The sequence below is a fragment of the Diceros bicornis genome, chromosome 15, assembly GCF_020826845.1.
Source record: "Diceros bicornis minor isolate mBicDic1 chromosome 15, mDicBic1.mat.cur, whole genome shotgun sequence".
In the NCBI taxonomy this organism is placed as follows: domain Eukaryota; kingdom Metazoa; phylum Chordata; class Mammalia; order Perissodactyla; family Rhinocerotidae; genus Diceros; species Diceros bicornis.
In genome coordinates this window covers 37,081,759-37,101,970 of record NC_080754.1, presented here as the reverse complement: position 1 = coordinate 37,101,970, position 20,212 = coordinate 37,081,759, and the positions used below count along the sequence as shown (strand labels likewise).

At 41.2% G+C, this 20,212-nt stretch overlaps 1 protein-coding gene across 14 annotated transcripts in view; it reads left to right on the top strand.

Moving 5' to 3' along the window:
* Positions 1-20,212, top strand: part of ST6GAL1 (ST6 beta-galactoside alpha-2,6-sialyltransferase 1) — a 122,928-nt gene that overhangs the window by 72,327 nt on the left and 30,389 nt on the right. For 12 of the 14 annotated variants that reach the window (XM_058556140.1, XM_058556150.1, XM_058556139.1 and 9 more), the window contains 2 exons: positions 11,597-11,732; positions 15,517-16,174. In XM_058556140.1, the coding sequence (XP_058412123.1) occupies positions 15,568-16,174 (607 nt within the window). In that variant the 5' untranslated portion in view covers positions 11,597-11,732; positions 15,517-15,567. Of the gene's footprint in view, positions 1-11,596; positions 11,733-13,077; positions 13,196-15,516; positions 16,175-20,212 lie in introns of all 14 variants that reach the window. The other 2 variants (XM_058556144.1, XM_058556141.1) reach the window with 2 other exon arrangements.

The following is a 20,212-nucleotide window of genomic DNA, read 5'->3' as shown; positions in this document are numbered from 1 at the left end:
TTGACTTGTTGATGAAACTAGTTCACTTGTCCTGTAGAATGGCCTGCTTTCTGAATTTGTCTGATAACTTCTTTATGGTGTCATTTAACTTGTTCTTCTTTTTCCTGTATTTCCTAAAAACTGAAATTACGTATAAAGGCTTGATCATATATAAATTAAACATTTCGTGCAAGAATTTTTCATAAGTTGTGCTCTGTGCTTCATGTTGCCTCACATCAGAAGGCACATACTGTCTAGGTGTCCGGCTGTTAGTGATGCTAAGACTGATCAGGGTCAGGTGGTGCCTGCCTCAATCAAGAAAGTTTTTTTTTTTTTTTTTTTTGAGATAGGAGAACTAGTAGCATGTCTATGTGCTGATGGGCATGATCTTTGAGAGAAGAATACCTATTGATGCAGAAGAAAAAGGGGAAATTTTCTAGAAGAGTGTCCTTAAGTGGACAAGAGTGGGTAGGATCTAGTGGACAGATGTTGGATATTGCAAGTGTTGGATGCAGCCAATTTATTCATAGGAACAAGAGATCATTTAGGTGTAAATGCAGGTAAGGTGGGTAGCTGGGGTAGGCAGCCTGTATGTAGAAGTTCTATTCTGGTAGATTCCTTTTTCTCCATGAATATGTAGCAAGTTCATCAGGGGAGGGTGAGGATGAGGGGAGTTCTCATGGAAAGGAAGTCAGATAATCCTCTAGGAGAGTAGCAGATGAATTGACTGGAAAGGTAGCATATGATTGCTGGGAAGCATTAAGAGCTACTTGCAGTTAGTGATCATGAACTTGAAGTGAAATCAGTAAGCATTGTTGTGTGATTTTTCTCTAGCCATGTTCAGCTACATGCTTGCAGGTGTGGAGTAAGACAGAGAGTTGGATTTAACTAGGATTAGGGTTTATCAAATCATTTGTAATGAGAGAGGTCAATCTAAAGATTGACCATGGAATTTAAGCTGGGTAGAAAGGGAAGTGAGGAAAGGAAGGAAGTGAGAGGTAGCGTGAAGGTGGTAGGATCAACCACAGATTATTGGAGTTGGGTACCAGTTGGACTAAGCTGCAAAGACAGGAGTGGTAATAGGAGAGGGGATGCCTGAAATAGAGACTATGGAGGGGGAAATATTTTTTGGAAATGACAAGATTGGAGATATGACCTTGGGAATGAGTGGTTGAGGTCACAATCACTGGAGTAGAGGAGATCAAAGAACTGAGAGACCAGGGGACTGGAATGGTTCTGTGGATGTGTGATAATATCACCAAGAGTTATGACAGAAATAGTGTTGAAGAGGATTACAGTGAGCCAGGAGCTAAAATATTCAAGGAGTGAAGAAGAGTGTTCCGGGTGGAGGAGAAGACGACAGCAACAAGGAAAGTAGTAGGTAGTAGTTTGCACAGGGTTATGAGGATGAAATGAGTCGATGCATGTGAAATTCTTCTCAGCACTAGTTATAGGCTCAACAAGTCTTATTGGTTCTCATTCTGAGTCTTTGTGGCTCCAGAGAGCAGAGCTTAAACCACTGTGTTTATTTTTACAGGGAAGTTGATTTCTCTTCATTTTTTTTTGTATTTTTATTTTATTTATTTATTTATTTATTTATTTATTTATTTATTTATTTATTATTAATGTTTTAATAGTTTATAACATTGTGAAATTTTGGGTTGTACATTTTTGTTTGTGCATCACCATATATATGTCCTTGTGCCCACCCCAAACCCCCCACCCCCATTGCCACTGGTAACCACAATACAGTTTTCTTTGTCCATGTGTTGGTTTATATTCCACATATGAGTGAGATCACACAGTGTTTGTCTTCCACTTTCTGGCTTACTTCACTTAACATAATACCCTCTAGGCCCATCCACGTTGTTGCAAATGGGACGATTTTGTCTTTTTTTATTGCTGAGTAGTATTCCATTGTATATATATACCACATCTTCTTGATCCAGTCGTCAGTCGAGGGATACTTAGGTTGCTTCCACTTCTTGGCTATGGTGAATAATGCTGCAATGAACATAGGGGTGCATAAGCCTCTTTGGATTGTTGATTTCAGGTTCATTGGATAGATTCCCAGTAGTGGGATAACTGGATCATAGGGCATCTCTATTTTTAATTCTTTGAGGAATCTCCATACTGTTTTCCATACAGGCTGCACCAGTTTGCATTCCCACCAGCTGTGTATGAGCGTTCCTGTTTCTCCACATCCTCTCCAACATTTGTTGTTTTTTGTCTTGGTCATTATAGCCATTCTAACGGGCAGGAGGTGATATCTTAGTGTTGTTTTGATTTGCATTTCCCTGATGATTAGTGATGTTGAACATCTTTTCATGTGCCTATTGACCATCTGTACATCTTCTTTGGAGAAGAGTCTGTTCATTTCCTCTGCCCATTTTTTGACTGGGTTGTTTGTTTTTTTGTCGTTCAGTTGTGTGAGTTCTTTATATATTATGGAGATCAACCCCTTGTCAGATACATGTTTGGCAAATATTCTCTCCCAGCTGGTGGGTTGTCTGTTCATCTTGATTCTGGTTTCGTTTGCCTTGTAGAAGCTCTTTAATCTGATAAAGTCTCACTTGTTTATTTTTTCTTTAGTTTCCCTAGTCTGGGTAGGCATGTCATCCGAAAAGATTCCTTTATGACCAATGTCAAATAGTGTGTTGCCTATATTTTCTTCTATGAGTTTTATAGTTTCAGGTCTCACCTTCAGGTCTTTGATCCATTTTGAATTAATTTTTGTGAATGGTGATAGCAGATGGTCCATGTTCATTCTTTTGCATGTGGCTGTCCAGTTTTCCCAATACCATTTATTGAAGAGACTTTCCTTTCTCCATTGTATGTTCTTAGCTCCTTTGTTGAAAATTAGCTGTCCGTATATGTGTCGTTTTAATTCTGGGCTTTCAATTCTGTTCCATTGATCTGTGTGTCTGTTTTTGTACCAGTACCATGCTGTTTTGTTTACTATTGCTTTGTAGTATGTTTTGAAGTCAGGGATTGTGATGCCTCCAGCTTTGTTCTTTTATCTTAGGATTGCTTTAGCTATTCAGGGTCTTTTGTTGCCCCATATGAATTTTAGTATTCTTTTTTGTATTTCCGTGAAGAATGTCATTGGGATTCTGATTGGGATTGCATTGAATCTGTAGATTGCTTTAGATAATATAGACATTTTAACTATGTTAATTCTTCCAATCCATGTGTGTGGGATGTCTTTCCATTACTTTATGTCATCATCAATTTCTTTCAATAATGTCTTGTAGTTTTCATTGTATAGGTCTTTCACCTCCTTGGTAAGATTTATTCTTAGATATTTTATTCTTTTTGATGCAATTGTAAATGGTATTATCTTTTTGAGCTCTCTTTCTGTTACTTCGTTATTAGCATACAGAAATGCAACTGATTTTTGTAGACTGATTTTGTACCCTGCGACTTTGCTGTAGTTGTTGATTATTTCTAATAGTTTTCCAATGGATTCTTTAGGGTTTTCTCTATATAAAATCATGTCATCTGCAAATAGTGAGAGTTTCACTTCTTCATTGCCTATTTGCATTCCTTTTATTCCTTTTTCTTGCCTAATTGCTCTGGCCAAAACCTCCAGTACTATGTTGAACAGGAGTGGTGAGAGTGGGCAGCCCTGCTTCGTTCCTGTTCTCAGAGGAATGGCTTTCAGTCTTTTCCCGTTGAGTATGATGTTGGCTGTGTGTTTGTCATAAATAGCCTTTATTATGTCGAGGTACTTTCCTTCTATACCCATTTTGTTGAGAGTTTTTATCATAAATGGATGTTGTATCTTGTCAAATGCCTTCTCTGCATCTATTGAGATGATCACATGGTTTTTATTCTTTGTTTTGTTGATGTAGTGTATCACGTTGATTGATTTGCGGATGTTGAACCATCCCTGTGTCCCTGGTATAAATCCCACTTGATCATGGTGTATGATCTTTTTAATGTATTGCTGTATTCAGTTTGCCAATATTTTGTTGAGGATTTTTGCATCTATGTTCATCAGCGACATTGGCCTGTAATTTTCCTTCTTTGTATTGTCTTTGTCTGGCTTTGGTATCAGGGTGATATTGGCCTTGTAGAATGATTTAGGAAGTGTTCCATCTTCCTCTATTTTTTGGAATAGTTTGAGAAGAATGGGTATTAAATCTTCTTTGAATGTTTGGTAAAATTCTCCAGAGAATCCATCTGGTCCTGGACTTTTATTTTTTGGGAGGTTTTTGATTACTATTTCAATCTCTTTACTTGTGATTGGTCTATTTAGAGTCTCCATTTCTTCTTCATTCAGTTTTGGGAGGTTGTATGAGTCTAAGAATTTACCCATTTCTTCTAGATTGTCTAATTTGTTGGCATACAATTTCTCATAGTATTCTCTTATAATCCTCTGTATTTCTGTGGTATCTGTTGTAATTTCTCCTCTTTCATTTCTGATTTTATTTACTTGAGCCTTTTCTCTTTTTTTCTTGGTAAGTCTGGCTAAGGGTTTGTCACTTGTGTTAATCTTCTCAAAGAACCAACTCTTTGTTTCATTAATCCTTTCTACTGTTTTTTTGGTCTCAATTTCATTTATTTCTGCTCTGATTTTTATTATTTCTCTCCTTCTGCTCACTTTGGGCTTTGTTCTTCTTTTTCTAGTTCTGTTAGGTGTAATTTAAGGTTGCTTATTTGGGCTTTTTCTTGTTTGTTAAGGTGGGCTTGTATCGCTATGAGTTTCCCTCTCAGGACCGCTTTTGCTGCATCCCATATGGTTTGGTATGGTGTATTTTCATTTTTGTTTGTTTCCAGATGGTTTTTGATTTCTCCTTTAATTTCATCAATGATCCATTGGTTGTTCAGTAGCATGTTGTTTAATCTCCACTTTTTTGTCACTTTCCCAGTTTTTTTTTCATGGTTGATTTCCAGTTTCATAGCATTATGGTCTGAAAAGATGCTTGTTATGATTTCAATCTTCTTAAATTAATTGAGGCTTGCTTTGTTTCCCAACATATGGTCTATCCTTGAGAATGTTCCATGCACACTTTAGAAGAATGTGTAGTCAGCTGTTTTTGGCTGGAGTGCTCTGTATATGTCTACTAGGTCCATCTCGTCCAGTTTTTCATTTAAGTCCACTGTTTCTTTATTGACTTTTTGTCTGGATGATCTATCCATTGATGTAAGTGGGGTATTAAGATCCCCTACTATTAATGTCTCCTTTTAGGTTTGTTAATAGTTGCTTTATGTACATTGGTGCTCCTATATTGGGTGCATATGTATTTATAAGTCATATGTCTTCTTGGTGGAGTGTCCCTTTTATCATTATATATTTCCCTTCTTTGTCTCTCTTAACCTGTTTTATCTTGAAGTCTATTTTGTCTGATGTGAGTATGGCAACACCTGCTTTCTTTTGTTTGCCATTAGCTTGGAGTATTGTCTTCCATCCTTTCACTCTGAGCCTGTACTTGTCTTTAGAGCTGAGATGTGTTTCTTGGAGGCAGCGTATTGTTGGGTCTTGCTTTTTAATCCATCCTGCCACTCTGTATCTTTTGATTGGAGAGTTCAATCCATTTACATTTAGGGTAATTATTAATATATGAGAGCTTAATGTTGTTGTTTTGTCACTTATTTTCTGGTTCTTTTGCATTTCCTTTGTTTCTTGTCCCATTTGTTTGGGACTGCCAATTCAGTTTGGTCATTCTGTCTTATGACTCTTCTAGAATTCTCTTTGTTTATCATATGTGATTTTGTTTTGATTATTTATTTAGTGGTTACCTTGAGGTTTGTATAAAAAATCTTGTGTATGAGTTAGTCCATTATCTGATGGCATCCTATTTCCCTATACTGTGTCAATTCAATCACTTTCCTCTTCCTCTTCTAAGTCGTTCTTGTTGTACCTTATTCTATCTTGTGTTGTGGATGTGTGTTTACAGTGATGAGGTTAAATTTACTTTTGGTGAATTCCTTCCTTTGATCTTTGATTTTGGTATTTAAGTGGTATTTACTTACTATTCTGGTAAAGATCTACTATTTTTCTGAGTTTGTCTACCTATTTTTCTCCTTGCTCCAAGCTTTGTATTCCGTTTCTCTTCTTTTTTTCAGGCCTGAGGGCCTTCTTGAGTATTTCTTGTAATGGGGGTCTTGTGGCTGTGAACTCCCTTAGCTTTTGTTTATCTGGGAAAGTTACTATTTCTCCATCATATTTGAAGGATATTTTTGCTGGAGAGAGTAGTCTTGGCTGAAAGTTTTTGTCTTTCAATATTTTGAATATATCATTCCAGTCTCTCCTAACCTGTAAAGTTTCTGTTGAGAAATCCGCTGAGAGCCTGATGGGAGTTCCTTTGTACGTTATTTTTTGTTTTTGTCTAGCTGCCCTTAATGTTGTTTCTTTCTCATTGACTTTGGCCAGCCTTACCACTACATGTCGTGGAGTGGGCCTTTGCCTGATGACATATTTAGGTGATCTATTGGCTTCGCTTACTGGTATTTCCTGCTCCTTCACCAGATTTGGGAAGTTCTCAGCTATTATTTCCTTGAATAGGCTCTCTGTTCCTCTTTCCCTCTCTTCTCCCTCAGGAATACCTATAATTCTTATGTTACATTTCCTAATAGAGTCAGATATTTCTCGGAGACTTTCTTCATTTCTTTTTAGTCTTTTTAGTTCTCTCTCCTCTTCCATCTGGAGCATATCTGTATTCCTATCCTCTATAATGCTAATTCTTTCCTCCATATTGTCAGCTCTGTTCTTTAAAGATTCCAGATTTTCCTTTATCTCCTCCATTGTGTTCTTCATCTCCATCAGTACTGATTGGTTTTTCTTTATGATTTCAATCTCTTTTGTGAAGAAACTCCTAATCTCATTGAATTGTTTGGCTGTGTTGTCTCGTATTTCATTGAGTTTTTTTGTGATAGCTATTTTGAAATCTCTGTCATTTAGGTTATGGATTTCTGTGTCTTCAGGATTGGTTTCTGGGTGCTTGTCATTTTCCTTCTGGTCTGGTGATTTCATATACCTTTGCATTGTGGTTCCTGTATTGGCTTTGTTTTTCCTCATCCTGGAAATATCTGGTTGCAATTTCTACCCGCCACCACTGTGTGGGGTAAGGGGCTGTGTAATCTGAGCCCCCTGCGCTCTGCCTCGGCTGTTCACTGTGATCGCCAGCTCCTTGGTCTCGTCTGGTCGGTTGAGCTGCAGTGTCCTGCTTACGGGGAGTGGGGGGGCTCCCTCTTTTGCCCGCTGGGTCCTTGACGTGCGGGGCTTCTTGCTCACCCCTCATAATCCGCCCTCCTGGGGTGCTCAGATGTTGATGGTACCCCGTAGCAGTTCTGAGTCCTCTGTGTGGGAGTTTCCCACTGGCTGAGAGAGCTCGAAGAGCTACGGTTTCCCGGCAGAAGGCCGCCCCTCCCCCCTCTCTGGGAGCCTGGTGGACTGGGATCGCTGATCTGATGGGGATGCAGAGGAGTTCCCCCACTTCCTCCGGGGGCCCAGCATGTTCCTCTCTCAGATGTGCAACAGTGTGGATCTTTCCAATCTTGCTTTTTGCTGTCTAGGATTACATTGTTGTTCTGTGACTCTTCCTTTTGTTGTGTCTTATTGGGGGAAGAGTTTACGGGAAAGCTCACTCCGCCGTGATGCTGATGTCACTCTGATTTCTCTTCATTTTAAGACCTTTCTAAGAAGCAGAGCTGCTTTCACAGCCATGCATGACTTGGGGAGGTGGTGCATTTCCTGTCACTCAGTGTATCCGATAGACGAAATGAACTTCTGTGATAACAGTACTGTAAAAGAGATTCTAGCAATTGAAGGTGATGGGTGAGTGGGGTGATTCTAACAGTTGGAGGATGTGAGGAGTGGAGAGGGGTGATGTCACAGGTAGCTTCATTCTTTCATTCAAACATGACTGAGCGGGGCTGGCCCCATGGCTTAGCGGTTAAGTGTGCGCACTCCGCTGCTGGCGGCCCGGGTTGGGATCCCGGGTGTGCGCCGATGCACTGCTTCTCCGGCCATGCTGAGGCCATGTCCCACATACAGCAACTAGAAGGACGTGCAGCTATGACATACAACTATCTGCTGGGGCTTTGGGGGAAAAATAAATAAATAAATAAAATTACAAACATGACTGAGCACTTGTCAGTTACAACCCAGAACCTAGCTAGATTCGAGGGACCAGAGATAAAACTTAAAGGAACTCTCAGGCTGGTTGGGACAGACCTGCAAACAGATAAATGTCATGTAGTCTGATGAGAGCCAGAACAGGCACTGTGGAGTTGTGTTGATGTGCATGGGGTCGAGAAAGGCATCAGAGTCTAGGGGTACTTGAGCTGGCTTGGGAGGCTGAGTAGGTATGGCCCTGTGTGAGCAGGGTAGGAAAGGATATTTCATGTAGAAGGAACTTTACGTGCAGGGCTACAAAGCAAGAAAGAGCATGGGAATTTGAGGTGCCACAATTGAGTTACTCTGTGCAAATTCTCATCTTCCCTGTCTCAGTTTCCCCATTTGTAAGATGGGGATAGGAATGGTATCCACAGAGTAGGGGATGGTGAGGAGTAAATGAAGTGATATGGATAATATTTGTCACAGGCCCTATTGCAATCCCTTTGGGTATAGTATCTTACTTGGTTATTTAAATAATCCTACGAGATAGGCTCTGTTATTATTATTTCCATTTTACACATAAGGAAGCTGAGTCTTAGGGTGTTGAGGAACTTGCCCAAGGCCATGTCACTGGTGAGTGGCAGAGTCTTGACTCATGCCCAGATCAGTCTAATTCCAGAGCTCTTCTCTTAACCCCTAAGCTATAGTCAGTGCTTAGCACTTAGCTAATACTAAATAAATGGTAGCTTTTATTGTCATGATGGCTAAAGTTTCTCACCCAGAGGGTTGGGGGTTCTGTTATCACTTCTGCAGCTGATGGTGGATCAACACTGCTGTTATTTCCTGAGCAGCAGTGACTATTTTTGGAAGGCCCTCACCACCTACAATAGATCTAGATTGACAGTTATACCACTTTTGTTTAAACTGGTTGGTGTTTGGAAATCAAGACCAGGGAGTGATTTTTATCTTCTTAGAGGACAAGTTGTTCCAAGCAGGTGCAGTTGATGTGAGGGAGGAAGATCTGGGTTCACTGCACTCCTCTGATGTCTGTGCATTGAACCCAAGCAAGAGTCTCATGCCCTAGCAGCTCATCCATTGGGGGATAGCAGTGAACCAGCATTCACAGGCAAGAGGCTTCATCCAAAGGTCAGGTGACTGTCCATTGTTCCCTGTGAGTATGCGGGGAAAGACCCTTTTCTACCAATGATACCTGAGGTAAGCATAGACCTCTTCAAAGCTGGCAACCCTCCCCCTCATTCATTCATTCAACAAATAGTTAGAGTGCCTACTATGTGCTGAACACATATCTAGGCCCTGAAGATAGTCATGAAGGAGGCTGACAAATTTCCCACTTCTGGAGTTTACGTTTTTAGCAGGAGGAGACAGATGGCAATCAAATAATAACATGAATGCATGCATAATTACAAACTCTCATGCCACAAAGGAAACTTACTTGACATGAAAAGAGGGATAGCTATCAGAGACATTTTCTGACTCTACCAGGGAGCCAATTCTTCTCTGACTTGATAAAGAGAGCTCTGCACTTTTTGACAGAGAACAGATGGCACCTCTCACTTTGCCCAGTCAGTCATGCCCAGAGCCTGCCTCCCTGCCTGCCTCCTAGTCATGAAAAGCTGGGATTCCCCCAGCGTGAACCCCAGGCCTTTAGGGAAGGATTTCCTCCTAGTTCACGGGATGAAGCTGGTTTATGGCCATTATGGCCTCCTCTTAGTTCTGTTAATGCTGCATCTCCCAGGACAGGCTTCGAGGCCAGCCCAGTATTGGGTGTCAAGTTGATATACAAGGTTGAAGTGTATTTTCAATACTATCTCCAACAGTTTTGCCTTAGTTACTCAACTAACATAATAAGAATAATAAAGAAAGTCAAACGGAAAGGTGAGAATTCATCTCTTATCAGTTTGCTTATCAGCTGTTTTCAGGTCTGGACCAAGTACATTTTTTCCTAGGTATTTGCACATACTTAACTTTTAGTCACAATGACGTATGCACAGATAACATTTTCTGTGTCATTTTTTTGTTATAATATTTTAAGCATTTTCTTCCCTATTGCTGCTTAAATACATACACAACTATATATATATTTTCTGTCTGGTGGATGTACCATAGTTTTAACTATTTCCTTATTGGGGAAAGCTTAGTTGTTAACCTTAGATTTTTCACCGTTATAAATAGTGTTGGAACTGAAAACAATTTTCCTTTTTCACGTGCATATTATTTTATAGAACTCATTCTTTATCCCATTAGTCCTCTTTCAAGCCTTACCACAACTGTAAGGTAGGGAATAATTTTACATGTGAGGAAACCAAAATATAGAATCTTTTTTCCTTTGAATTATTTATTTAGTTTTATTTCCTGGAAGTACAATAACTTGATAAATAGTCACAAGTCTTAAGTCTATGGCCTGATTACTTTCCAAACAGGTTAATTTGATTTCTAACATAATAAGAAATATTATACCCTCAAAATATACCAATTTTATTACAATCTGTCCAGCAATGAGTATTATCATTTTGAAAACTGTTGACTAATGTAAGTTCTATAAACTTAGTATCTTAATATTCCAGTTACCTCTTTTGGGTTTCTCTCAAGATCAATCATGATTTCATATGCTTGTTAATTGTAATTTCTATTTTGTGATTGGTCTGTTCATGTTGATTGCCTGTTTACTTGGGGAGGCTTTTACTCTATTAACCCTTTGCATACCTTGACTCTTGTTTTCCTTTTAATAGTAGGAAGTTGGAATTATATAGAAGTTGGCACTTTCATGTACAGAAGTTGGAATTTTCATGCAACTGACTATTAAACTTTTCCTTTGTTATTTTTCTATATTCCATCTGAAAGAAGAAAGAGCTGACAAATATAGAATTCTATTTGTAGCTTTTAAAAATTATATTTTTGTAATATTTTTTCCAACCCTAAGAGTAATGCATGTACATTTTAGAAATTTTGGAATATGCAAAAGATTATAAAAAATAAAAATACTCATTATTCTACCATCCAGGGTGTATTTTTTTTTTTTCTTTCTCTGTCTCACCTGTACATTTTTAAAAATGTATTTTTTCTGAATTTGGATAGTATATACAGTTTTATAATCTGTTTTTTTCAGTTAACGTTATACTGATTGAACTTTCACGTATCATTAAATATTCTTTGATAATAAATAATTTTTTAAAAATCTGTTTAGAGTTTATTTTGGAATGAACCAAATCCTCTCTTCCCCAAACTGCTATTTATGTATCTCCAAACCAGTGACTAAACAATTCTTTTTTTTCCAGATTGGTCTATGGTGCCTGTGTTATTTCTCTAGCATGTTCTTATCTAGTATCAGTCTATTTCTAGGATCCTTGTTCTGATCCTGGACCCGGAGCAGTGCACCTGTAGTAGGCTCTTGTCTCTCTTTTTCTGAGCCCTCAGGGCTTCCTGGATTGAGCCTATAGCCTAGGCCAGGGCCCCTGGGGGAGACTAGGGGAAGTACCTATCCATCTTGTTAATCTTTAACCCTCCTCTCTCTCTTTTTTTTTTTCTTTGCAGATGTTTTTTGATTATCCTGAGGAAAGTGAGCCTTGGCCTCCAGACCCAATAAGGCAAATATCCCTCCCATGGAGAGTAGTGCTGGTTCCTGAGGACCTGGAGGGCCTGCAGCCCCAGGGGGATTAGCCAGAAGCAGGTAAGTAACACCTGGAGGGGTGGGCTGCGGAGGCAGCAAGGGGTACATTCCTGAATAAAAAATGTATGTGGTATGGCAGAGTGTGCTGGTAAAAGTCACAGGGTCTCACAGTCGGGCTATCTGGCTATAGCTTTGCTGTTTTCTTCATATATGTTTTTAGTCCTAATTCAGTGAGGGGTGGGGATAGGTGATTTGCCTATTTCTATAAACTATAAATATAAGATTTGAAGTTATTCTGTAATTCAGTCCCCCTTTTTTGGGCGCCTGCTATGTGCCAAGCCCTGCATTTGGTACTGGGCATGTAGCGATGGGTAGACCAGGGCAGGGGCCTTACTTTTGTTGAGATTTTCTTTCTGTTGGTTCAGTGTTGGCTTGTTCTTTGTAGGTGATAATGTGAGTTGTTATTGCATTCTTCTAGAAGCCTCGTGGGGGTTGTAAGGATTCATTGATACAGTGCCATCAGTTCAACAATCCTTTATTGAGTACCTACTCTATCCCAGGTACTGTGCTAGGCACTGGAATTTCAGAAATGAGCCAGGAGGAGTTTCCCCTCTAGCAGGGGTCAGCATGAGAAGCCAGCATTACTAAACACTAGATGGGAGCAGCAGGGAGCAAGAGTAGTGCTGAAGGGGAGGTGGGCTCCACAGGAGGCCAGAAGCAGAAAGGTGATGCTGTTTGATTGACAGGCAAATGGATGAGGGGAGAGATAGCAGCAGTGCAGGCCTGGCGGCTTAAGAAGTCAGTCTGGGGGTGTGAAAATTCAAAACTTGGTGTGTTTTCCCAAAGAGTCTGGAGAGAAAAATTTGCTACTTCTCTCCCTCAGTTAGGCTGGTTAGATGAAACTTCTTCAGTTTCTATCTCTCGAGAGCAGCTGGAGAGATGAGCAAGGGTCTTGAAGCTCTAAGTGTCTATGACCAGAAGCTCCAGCCAGCTAGTGGGACTTGGAGCCTCAACAGAGGGTGATGTCAAGAGACCTGAGAGCTCTGAGGTGCCCTGAGGCCATGACGGGGCACAGGCCCTGAAGGCTGAGGCTGTATAAAGGTTTCAGGTTGTGCCTGGCTGTTTGGGGGAACTCTTGTTTCCTGGGAAACTCAACCGTGGAGAGTAGCTGCTGGCAGGAGGCCGAACACCAGTCCCTTCTGAGCCTCAGCTCATGAGACAGTGAATCAGGTCCCACCTCCGTACCTCCTGTCTTCTTTCACTCATACACAGAAAAGTTAAGTCCAAATTCCACCATTTCTAAATCACTCATGCAACTTTGAAAATTTTTTACGTTTACTGAGGTTTTCCTCAGTTTCTTCAGCTATAAATGGAGCTAATAAACTTTGCTCTGTTTACCTCACAGGGTTATACTGGGTCTCATAAACCTAATTACTGTGAAAGAGCTGCCTGAGTGGTAGAGAGTGCACACGGGCAATGATGGTGTGGCGCTGACGGTGAGGGGCGTTTTCTGTGATTTTCTGGTAGGTTGAGATATCTCTCTAGAGACTCTGATTTCTGAGTCCTGTTGGTCAACACTGACTTTTCACTGTCTTATCACAGATGCCTGTCCTTTAGTGCAAAGACCATGAACTTTTAGAGTCAGACAGACCTGGGTTGGAATCCTGGTTCTAGTACTGATTAGCCGTTGACTTCAGAGAAGCCCTGGAACCTTGCTAAGCCTCAGTTTCTTCATTTTCTCAAATGGGGTTGTTACTGTCTATCCCATAGCATTATAGTAAAGATTAAATGAGGTATTGCAGGTAAACACTCTACTATATAGTTGGTGCTTCTTAAATGCTGCTTTCCCTTCTTTTCTAGTTCTTCTTCAGCTGTCATAGTGTCATGTGATTGGCTGTGTTGGGTAACTGAAGAAATTGAATTTCTTAGTTTTCTGATGATGCAACAAGCCCCCTCCCCCATTTCATGATCTCATGTTTGAATTTTCCCTCTGGGTATGTTTCATCACTTCGAAAACTTCAGCAGCTCAAGGTAGGAACCCATCCTCCCAGAGCCACTGGTTCCTGAGTTCTGGGATGGTGAGAAGCACGGTTTGGTTGGTACTGCCAGTGGATTCTAAGAATAATCTGGATGTCACTTAAATTAAAGAGGCTCAGATGAAGAACCTGAAGCTCAAGTTGATGAGTCATGGCCAGTGCTCCACTCTGCCATTGGTCACTGTCCCGCGTCACCTCCACAGGGAGGGCCCTCATGCCGAGGGCTGCTCTCTGGTCTCTGTGCAGAATACCCCCCGGGCCTTTACATTTAGCTCATTCAAAGCCCATTGACACCATCCTCGTTTGGTCCTCCCAGCACTCTGTGAACGAGACAGGGCAGAAATGATTACTCTACAGGAACTTAGGTGCAGAGAGGTTAAGTGACTTGCCAAGGTCACCACGAATGGGGACGAGAACCCAGGTTTCGTGACTACCCAGTCCACTACTCGTACCACCTTATCCCTGATATCTGTAAGAGCGAGCTCCATGGGAAGGGACTATAGATCCCTAGTGAGCTAGCAAACCCTGGGGTGATTGCTTAGACTCATTATGTAAATAAATCCGGTTATTTAGGAAAGAATTTAATGTTTAATGTTTTCCAAAAGATACAGACATTGTTTGAGTTCAAAGTACTTCCACCTTCCATTCAGTTACACAATAAATTCTGGGAAAACGAAGTAGATCTTTACCCAGATACAAAAGGGACTATTCAGGCTCTATTTACTTAGTGAAATCCATTTTCCAGAACTTTCAGCAATTCTGTGCATGAAAAGAACATGGATTATGGAATCAAGTGCACTTGGATGTGAACCTCAGTGCTACCATTTACTCAGCTCTGTGATCTTAGGCACTTCTCTTAACCTCTCAGATCCTCAGGTTACTAATCTATGAAATGGAGATTATAACACTTTCATGGCTAGTGATGGTCAGGACCTCTCTGCACAGCTCAGGAGATGCCCTTCGTATTAGACTATCATATGCATGGTGCTCGCTGGAGTTGTGCTTCACAGTGGCCTTGTTATGGTAAAATTAAATGAAATAACCTCTTGTGTGCTCAATGCATCTTCTTTTTTTTTCATTGCCTTACTTGGTCACATGTCTGCTATCTTATTGAGACTTCTTAACTTTATTGTGAGGTGAAGCACCTTCCTGTCACTTGATAACACTCTTGCTGGGCACTCTGTAAACCTAAATGTGATGTCGTGAAGCTGGCCTTTGGTCTTTTTCACACACAGGAGTCCAACACCACAGCCCTTAGAGAGATGCATCACAAATCTATGGCATTGTCTATTGCAAGAGGTCTTTTTCTGGCAATTTTAAAAGGATGTTGGGCCCCCTAGGGTTTTAGGGAGTTTGGGTTCTTGTGATATAGACCAGCCAGCCTGTTCTTCCTTTTCTTCTAGTTCTTCAAGCATGCGTGCCTTCATTTAACAGATAGTGTAAGACCCTAGGAACCAAAAGATGTGGTTTCTGACCTGAAGAAACTCAGCATGCAGTCAGGAAGCTAGACCAAGAATACATGAAACTAAGATTCAGGGCGGAGAATACATCAAGTATTCTCCGGAGAGAGTAGGGGAAACAGGGCTCAGAGAGGAAGAAGGGAGCATCTGAGGACTGCTCTCTGAGAACATTCACCCAAGCAGACGGTGAATTTTTTTGAGAGTTGCTGAAGTTTGCAGACCTGGTGGGAAATAGACGAGGGCTGGAATTCAAGTTTCGTCACTCTAAATCCATTGCTCAGCCCTTTTGCCAGTCACGACTTTTAGATTTTCTTTATATCATTTTTTGCTTTGTCTCACTGTTTTTAGGCTCGTTTTCCTGCTCAGCACAGAGTGGCTTCCTTGAACACATCTTTCATTATGATTCACTCCAGCTTGAAGAAAAAATTCAGCTGCTGTGTGCTGGCCTTTCTCCTGTTTGTGGTCATCTGTGTGTGGAAGGAGAAGAAGAAAGGGAGTTACTATGAATCCCTTGAATTGCAAACCAAAGGATTCCAGGTGTTGAGGAGTCTGGGGACTCCGGCCCCGGGGTCTGGTTCCCCGTCTGCATCTTCAAGCAGTGCCCAAGACCCCCACACGAACAGCCAGGACCTCAGCAATCCCAGGGGCCCAGCCAAGGCTAAGCCAAAGGGTACCTTCCAGGTGTGGAACAAGGACAGCTCTTCCAAAAACCTTATCCCCAGGCTGCAGAAGATCTGGAAGAATTATCTGAGCATGAACAAGTACAAAGTGTCCTACAAGGGGCCAGGGCCAGGTGTCAAGTTGAGTGCAGAGGTCTTGCGCTGCCGCCTCCGGGACCATGTGAACGTATCCATGATAGAGGCCACAGATTTTCCCTTCAACACCTCTGAGTGGGAGGGTTACCTGCCTGAGGAGAACATTAGGACCAAGGCTGGGCCATGGGGCAGGTGTGCTGTCGTCTCATCAGCGGGATCTCTGAAGTCCTCCCGACTGGGCCGAGAAATAGGTGGGTTCTGGGGTATTAAGGTTGTTATCTGAATAGCCAGTGCTCTTTGGAGTAGCTGGGCATACGGACAGGACTGGAGACAAGGGGCTCCAGCGTGGCTCCGTGGACTAGTGGAGCATGCCCAGATCAGTGTTTTTCAACTTTCCTTCATGAGTCAGAGGTGCCACAGGGGCAGCTGAAAGGGTGGGGATCCAGGTTCCCAGCATGTTTATCAATTAGAATAGCTTTATTTTTATCTGTCTTAGATATTGGTGTTCTATAAGATTTCGTTAGAAAAGAGAGTTCCACCGCTACCAGTAAGCAAACACTATAACTGACATTTAAAACTACGTGAAGCACAGATCTCTACTTTATCTTCAGGTCCTGACATTTTGTAATTTTACTGATTAATTAGAGACTAATTTTCTCTTCTGGCCTCAACTATTTGGGTAATTTTCAGCTTTTCTGTTTGAAAAGAATTAATTACAGCAGGAATTCTTAACTTGGGGGCTGTGGGCCAAGTTCAGGGGATTCATGAATCCCTAAAATAGCATGCAAAAATATCTGTGGATTAGATGTGTGTAAAGTGTGTGTGTAATATGTGTATAATGTGTAAGTGTGTAAATCAGTATGCATTTTTCCAGAGAGTCCATAGCTTTCAGTTGATTTTCAGAGGAGTCTGTGACCCAAAAAATTAAAAGCCACCTGGTTAGAATATATCAATTTGCTTTTCTTGCAATTCTTTGTGGTTCGTAAAGATAGAAAGTCTATCTATATTTGTAAACGTGTACAATACAGAACTATGGATTTGCTTAAGGCTCCTTCATTCCCTTATTTTGAGAACATGTGTTTTCTTTATTCTGATGCATTTCACAATGGAAAGCATTGAGGCACAGGAAGCCTTGCTCTTCTGTCAGGCTCTGGAAGGTACCGGAGCAGGTGAGGTCATATGTCTCCTTTTTTATTTCCTTTGTATGACTGCCAGGAAAAATGGCCTGAAACCAAGCACAGGCTCTCAAAAGAAGAAAGGTATACCCAAATTGGCTTCTCTGGAGCAGAAAGAAGTGATGAGATCACAGTTTGTGCCTCCACAAATAGGCAGCACTTACTAATAAAAGCTGCCAAGATAATCAGCCCACTCTAACTTTTGCTTTTTCTTTTTTCATTTCTTTTGGACTTCATTTCCTAGAAACTAAATGTGATTGGTTTTTGTCCATCTATAATGGCACTAAATTTCTTTCTTTCTTCCCCATTTTTGCTCTATAATGGTGATGTATAGAACATCCCTGGTGTTAGCTGATCCTCTTCTCCATGTGGAATTATCATTGTCTGCCTGGCTGGACTTGTATTGAAGTTTGAGGCAGAGCCTAATACTTCTATGAATTGGAACTCTAATCTTTATTTTCATGCCCTCCATAAAAGTTTGGAGTGATTTAAATAAACATTAGTTAAGATAATATTTTTCTATAGACTGCAGTTATAATTTCAAATATGTATTTCCACGGAAGGATGTGGATCCTGAGATGTAACAAAAATTGCATGTGAGACTTAAAATGTTCTTCCTTTTGTAGAATATTTCCTCTGGGCAAGGAATTAGTCTAACAGGTATTTTAAGGCATTCATTCATGGATGCATCAACAATACAAAACAAGAACTTAGAATACAAAGAGAAAAGGGAAAGGAGAGGCCCTCTGTTGAAGGCCTCTGAGCATTAGGCAGCATGCCAGGTCCAGAGCCTTCTCAGGACACCTGGAATTTGTCCAGCCTCTTCCCGACTATCGAATGTATCAGATGGTTTCAAACTGTTTGCTCTTAAAAATAGTACTGCTAACAGGGTTTTTGTGCAGATAACTTAAGTGACTACCACTGTCCTTCAAAAAGGGAAATATCCTCAGGAGTCGGGCTAGAGGGCCAAAGTAAGATAAGTTTTATGGTTCTTTTTTTGTCTATTGCAAAATGGTCTCCAGCAGTCCCACAAACAAGCTAATGGTGGGCTCAGTCATTTTCAATGATTTTTGATATGTATACATGTAAAGTATCTTAGATTTGCTTGAATTTTCATTTCAAACAATAGCATAATTTAAAACATTATAACCAATAGGGGGAATGCTCATTGTGCACCTGCTGTGTGCCTAGCAGGTCTTGCCCTTTTAATCCCTCCAGCAATCCTGTGAGGTGGGTATGATAATTGTTCCCATTTTACTGATAAGCTAAGTATTGAGGCTCAAAGAGGTTATATAGCTGGTTAATAGCAGATGTGGACTTGAAACTGGGTCCTTTGACTCAAAGGCCCCCATACTTAGCCCTTCTGCTCTCATGCCTCATAGTGATTGTAGCTTTATAATAAAATTTAGTATGATGAATTCCTTGTCAGATTAAAAATCCCTTTAGGGGCTGGCCCGGTGACATAGTGGTTAAGTTCGCACGCTCCGCTTCCGCGGCCTGTGGTTCACGGGGTTTGGATCCCGGGCGTGGACCTACACACTGCTCATCAAGCCATGCTGTGGTGGTGTCCCACATACCAAATAGAGGAAGATGGGCACAGATGTTAGCTTAGCAACAATCTTCCTCAAGCAAAAAGAGGAAGCTTGGCAACAGATGTTAGCTCAGGGCCAATCTTTCTCACCCCCCCCCCCAAAAAAAAAAAAAAAACCCGAAATCCCGTGATATACTTGCTTACTTGCTCTCCTAGAGGAAAGGAGAAGAGCAGTCTGAGTTGAGGCAAAAGCAAGAAGCAAAGGCTTCCTGGGAAAAAGTGCAGAGTGCATTTGGACATCACTAATAATCCTGTTTGGCTGGGATATGGGGCCCTGTGGGTGAAGAGGGCTGAGGAATGAGGCCAGAAAAGTAGCCAGGAGTCAGCTCTTAGAGAATGTTGAAGGACTTTGGGTTTCATTATTTCAGCCACAGAGAGCCCTAGAAGGCTTTTGAGCAAGGAAGCAATGGGATCATACGCATTTTGGAGACATTTTCTCGTTTCCCTCTGAGTTGCCTTCTCTATGGGGACTACTATATAATCTCTTTATTATTAGGGATTATTGCCACAGCCAGGTGAGAAGTGCCAGTCCTGTCTGAGTAGTGGTAGTGGTGATGGAAAGAAAAGGTCTGATCTGAGAGACATCTTGAGGTAGAAGAGACAGAACTTGGTATCTCAGTAGAAATGACTGAGCGAGAGGCGAGAGCCAGAGTTTGTAGCCTGGGAACAGGCTATATCGTATCACAGGGAGCAGGCTTCTGGAGGGGGACAGGTTTCATCTTAGATGTGCTGAGTCTGAAGTGTTTGTGGATTTCCCTGGGTAGGTATCTATGCAGTTGGGTATTTGATTCTGGAGAAGAGTCAGGGCAGGAGATCAGACTTAGGAGTCATTTGTATCGAGGTGATAGTTGTAATCCAGGAAAGAGACTGATGAGAAAACCTGCAGAAAGTTTAAAGAACAGAGAAAGAATAGGAAAAAGCAAAAAAAGTTCAGAAGGGCCGGCGAGAAGGGCTGGAGGAGAATCAGGAGCATATTATACAATGGAAGGCAAAGGGGGATGGAGCTTGGGGGAGGTGGGACAAGTTCTTGGGTAGAGTGAGGAAGGAGAAGACACCCTTGGAATGAGCAGCTCAGAGAGCATGATTGTGTATATCAGGGGTCAGCAAACTTTTCCTATAAAGGGCCAGGTGGGAAATATTTTTGGTTTTGAGGCCATACAGTGTCTCTCACAACTACTCAGCTCTGCTGTTGTGGTGCCAAAGCAGCCATAGACAGTAGTAAGTGAATGGGCCTGGCTGTGTCCCAGTAAAACTTTATTTATAGAAACAGAGGAGGGGCCAGATTTGGCCTGCGGGCCATAGTTGGATGACCTTGATCTATTTTATATCTAATTTCTCCAACCAGAATCAAAATGTAGTCTTCCATAAATGGTTACATGATTCATTAAGCTAAGTTGAAAATATAAAAAACGTTTGGCCCAAATTGTGATAAAATTTCTTTCACTGTACTTTCTAGCTGTTTGGAGTTACTCACTATGTGGGGGCACTGGGTTTTGATGTATTTATGAATTGACTAACGAGCT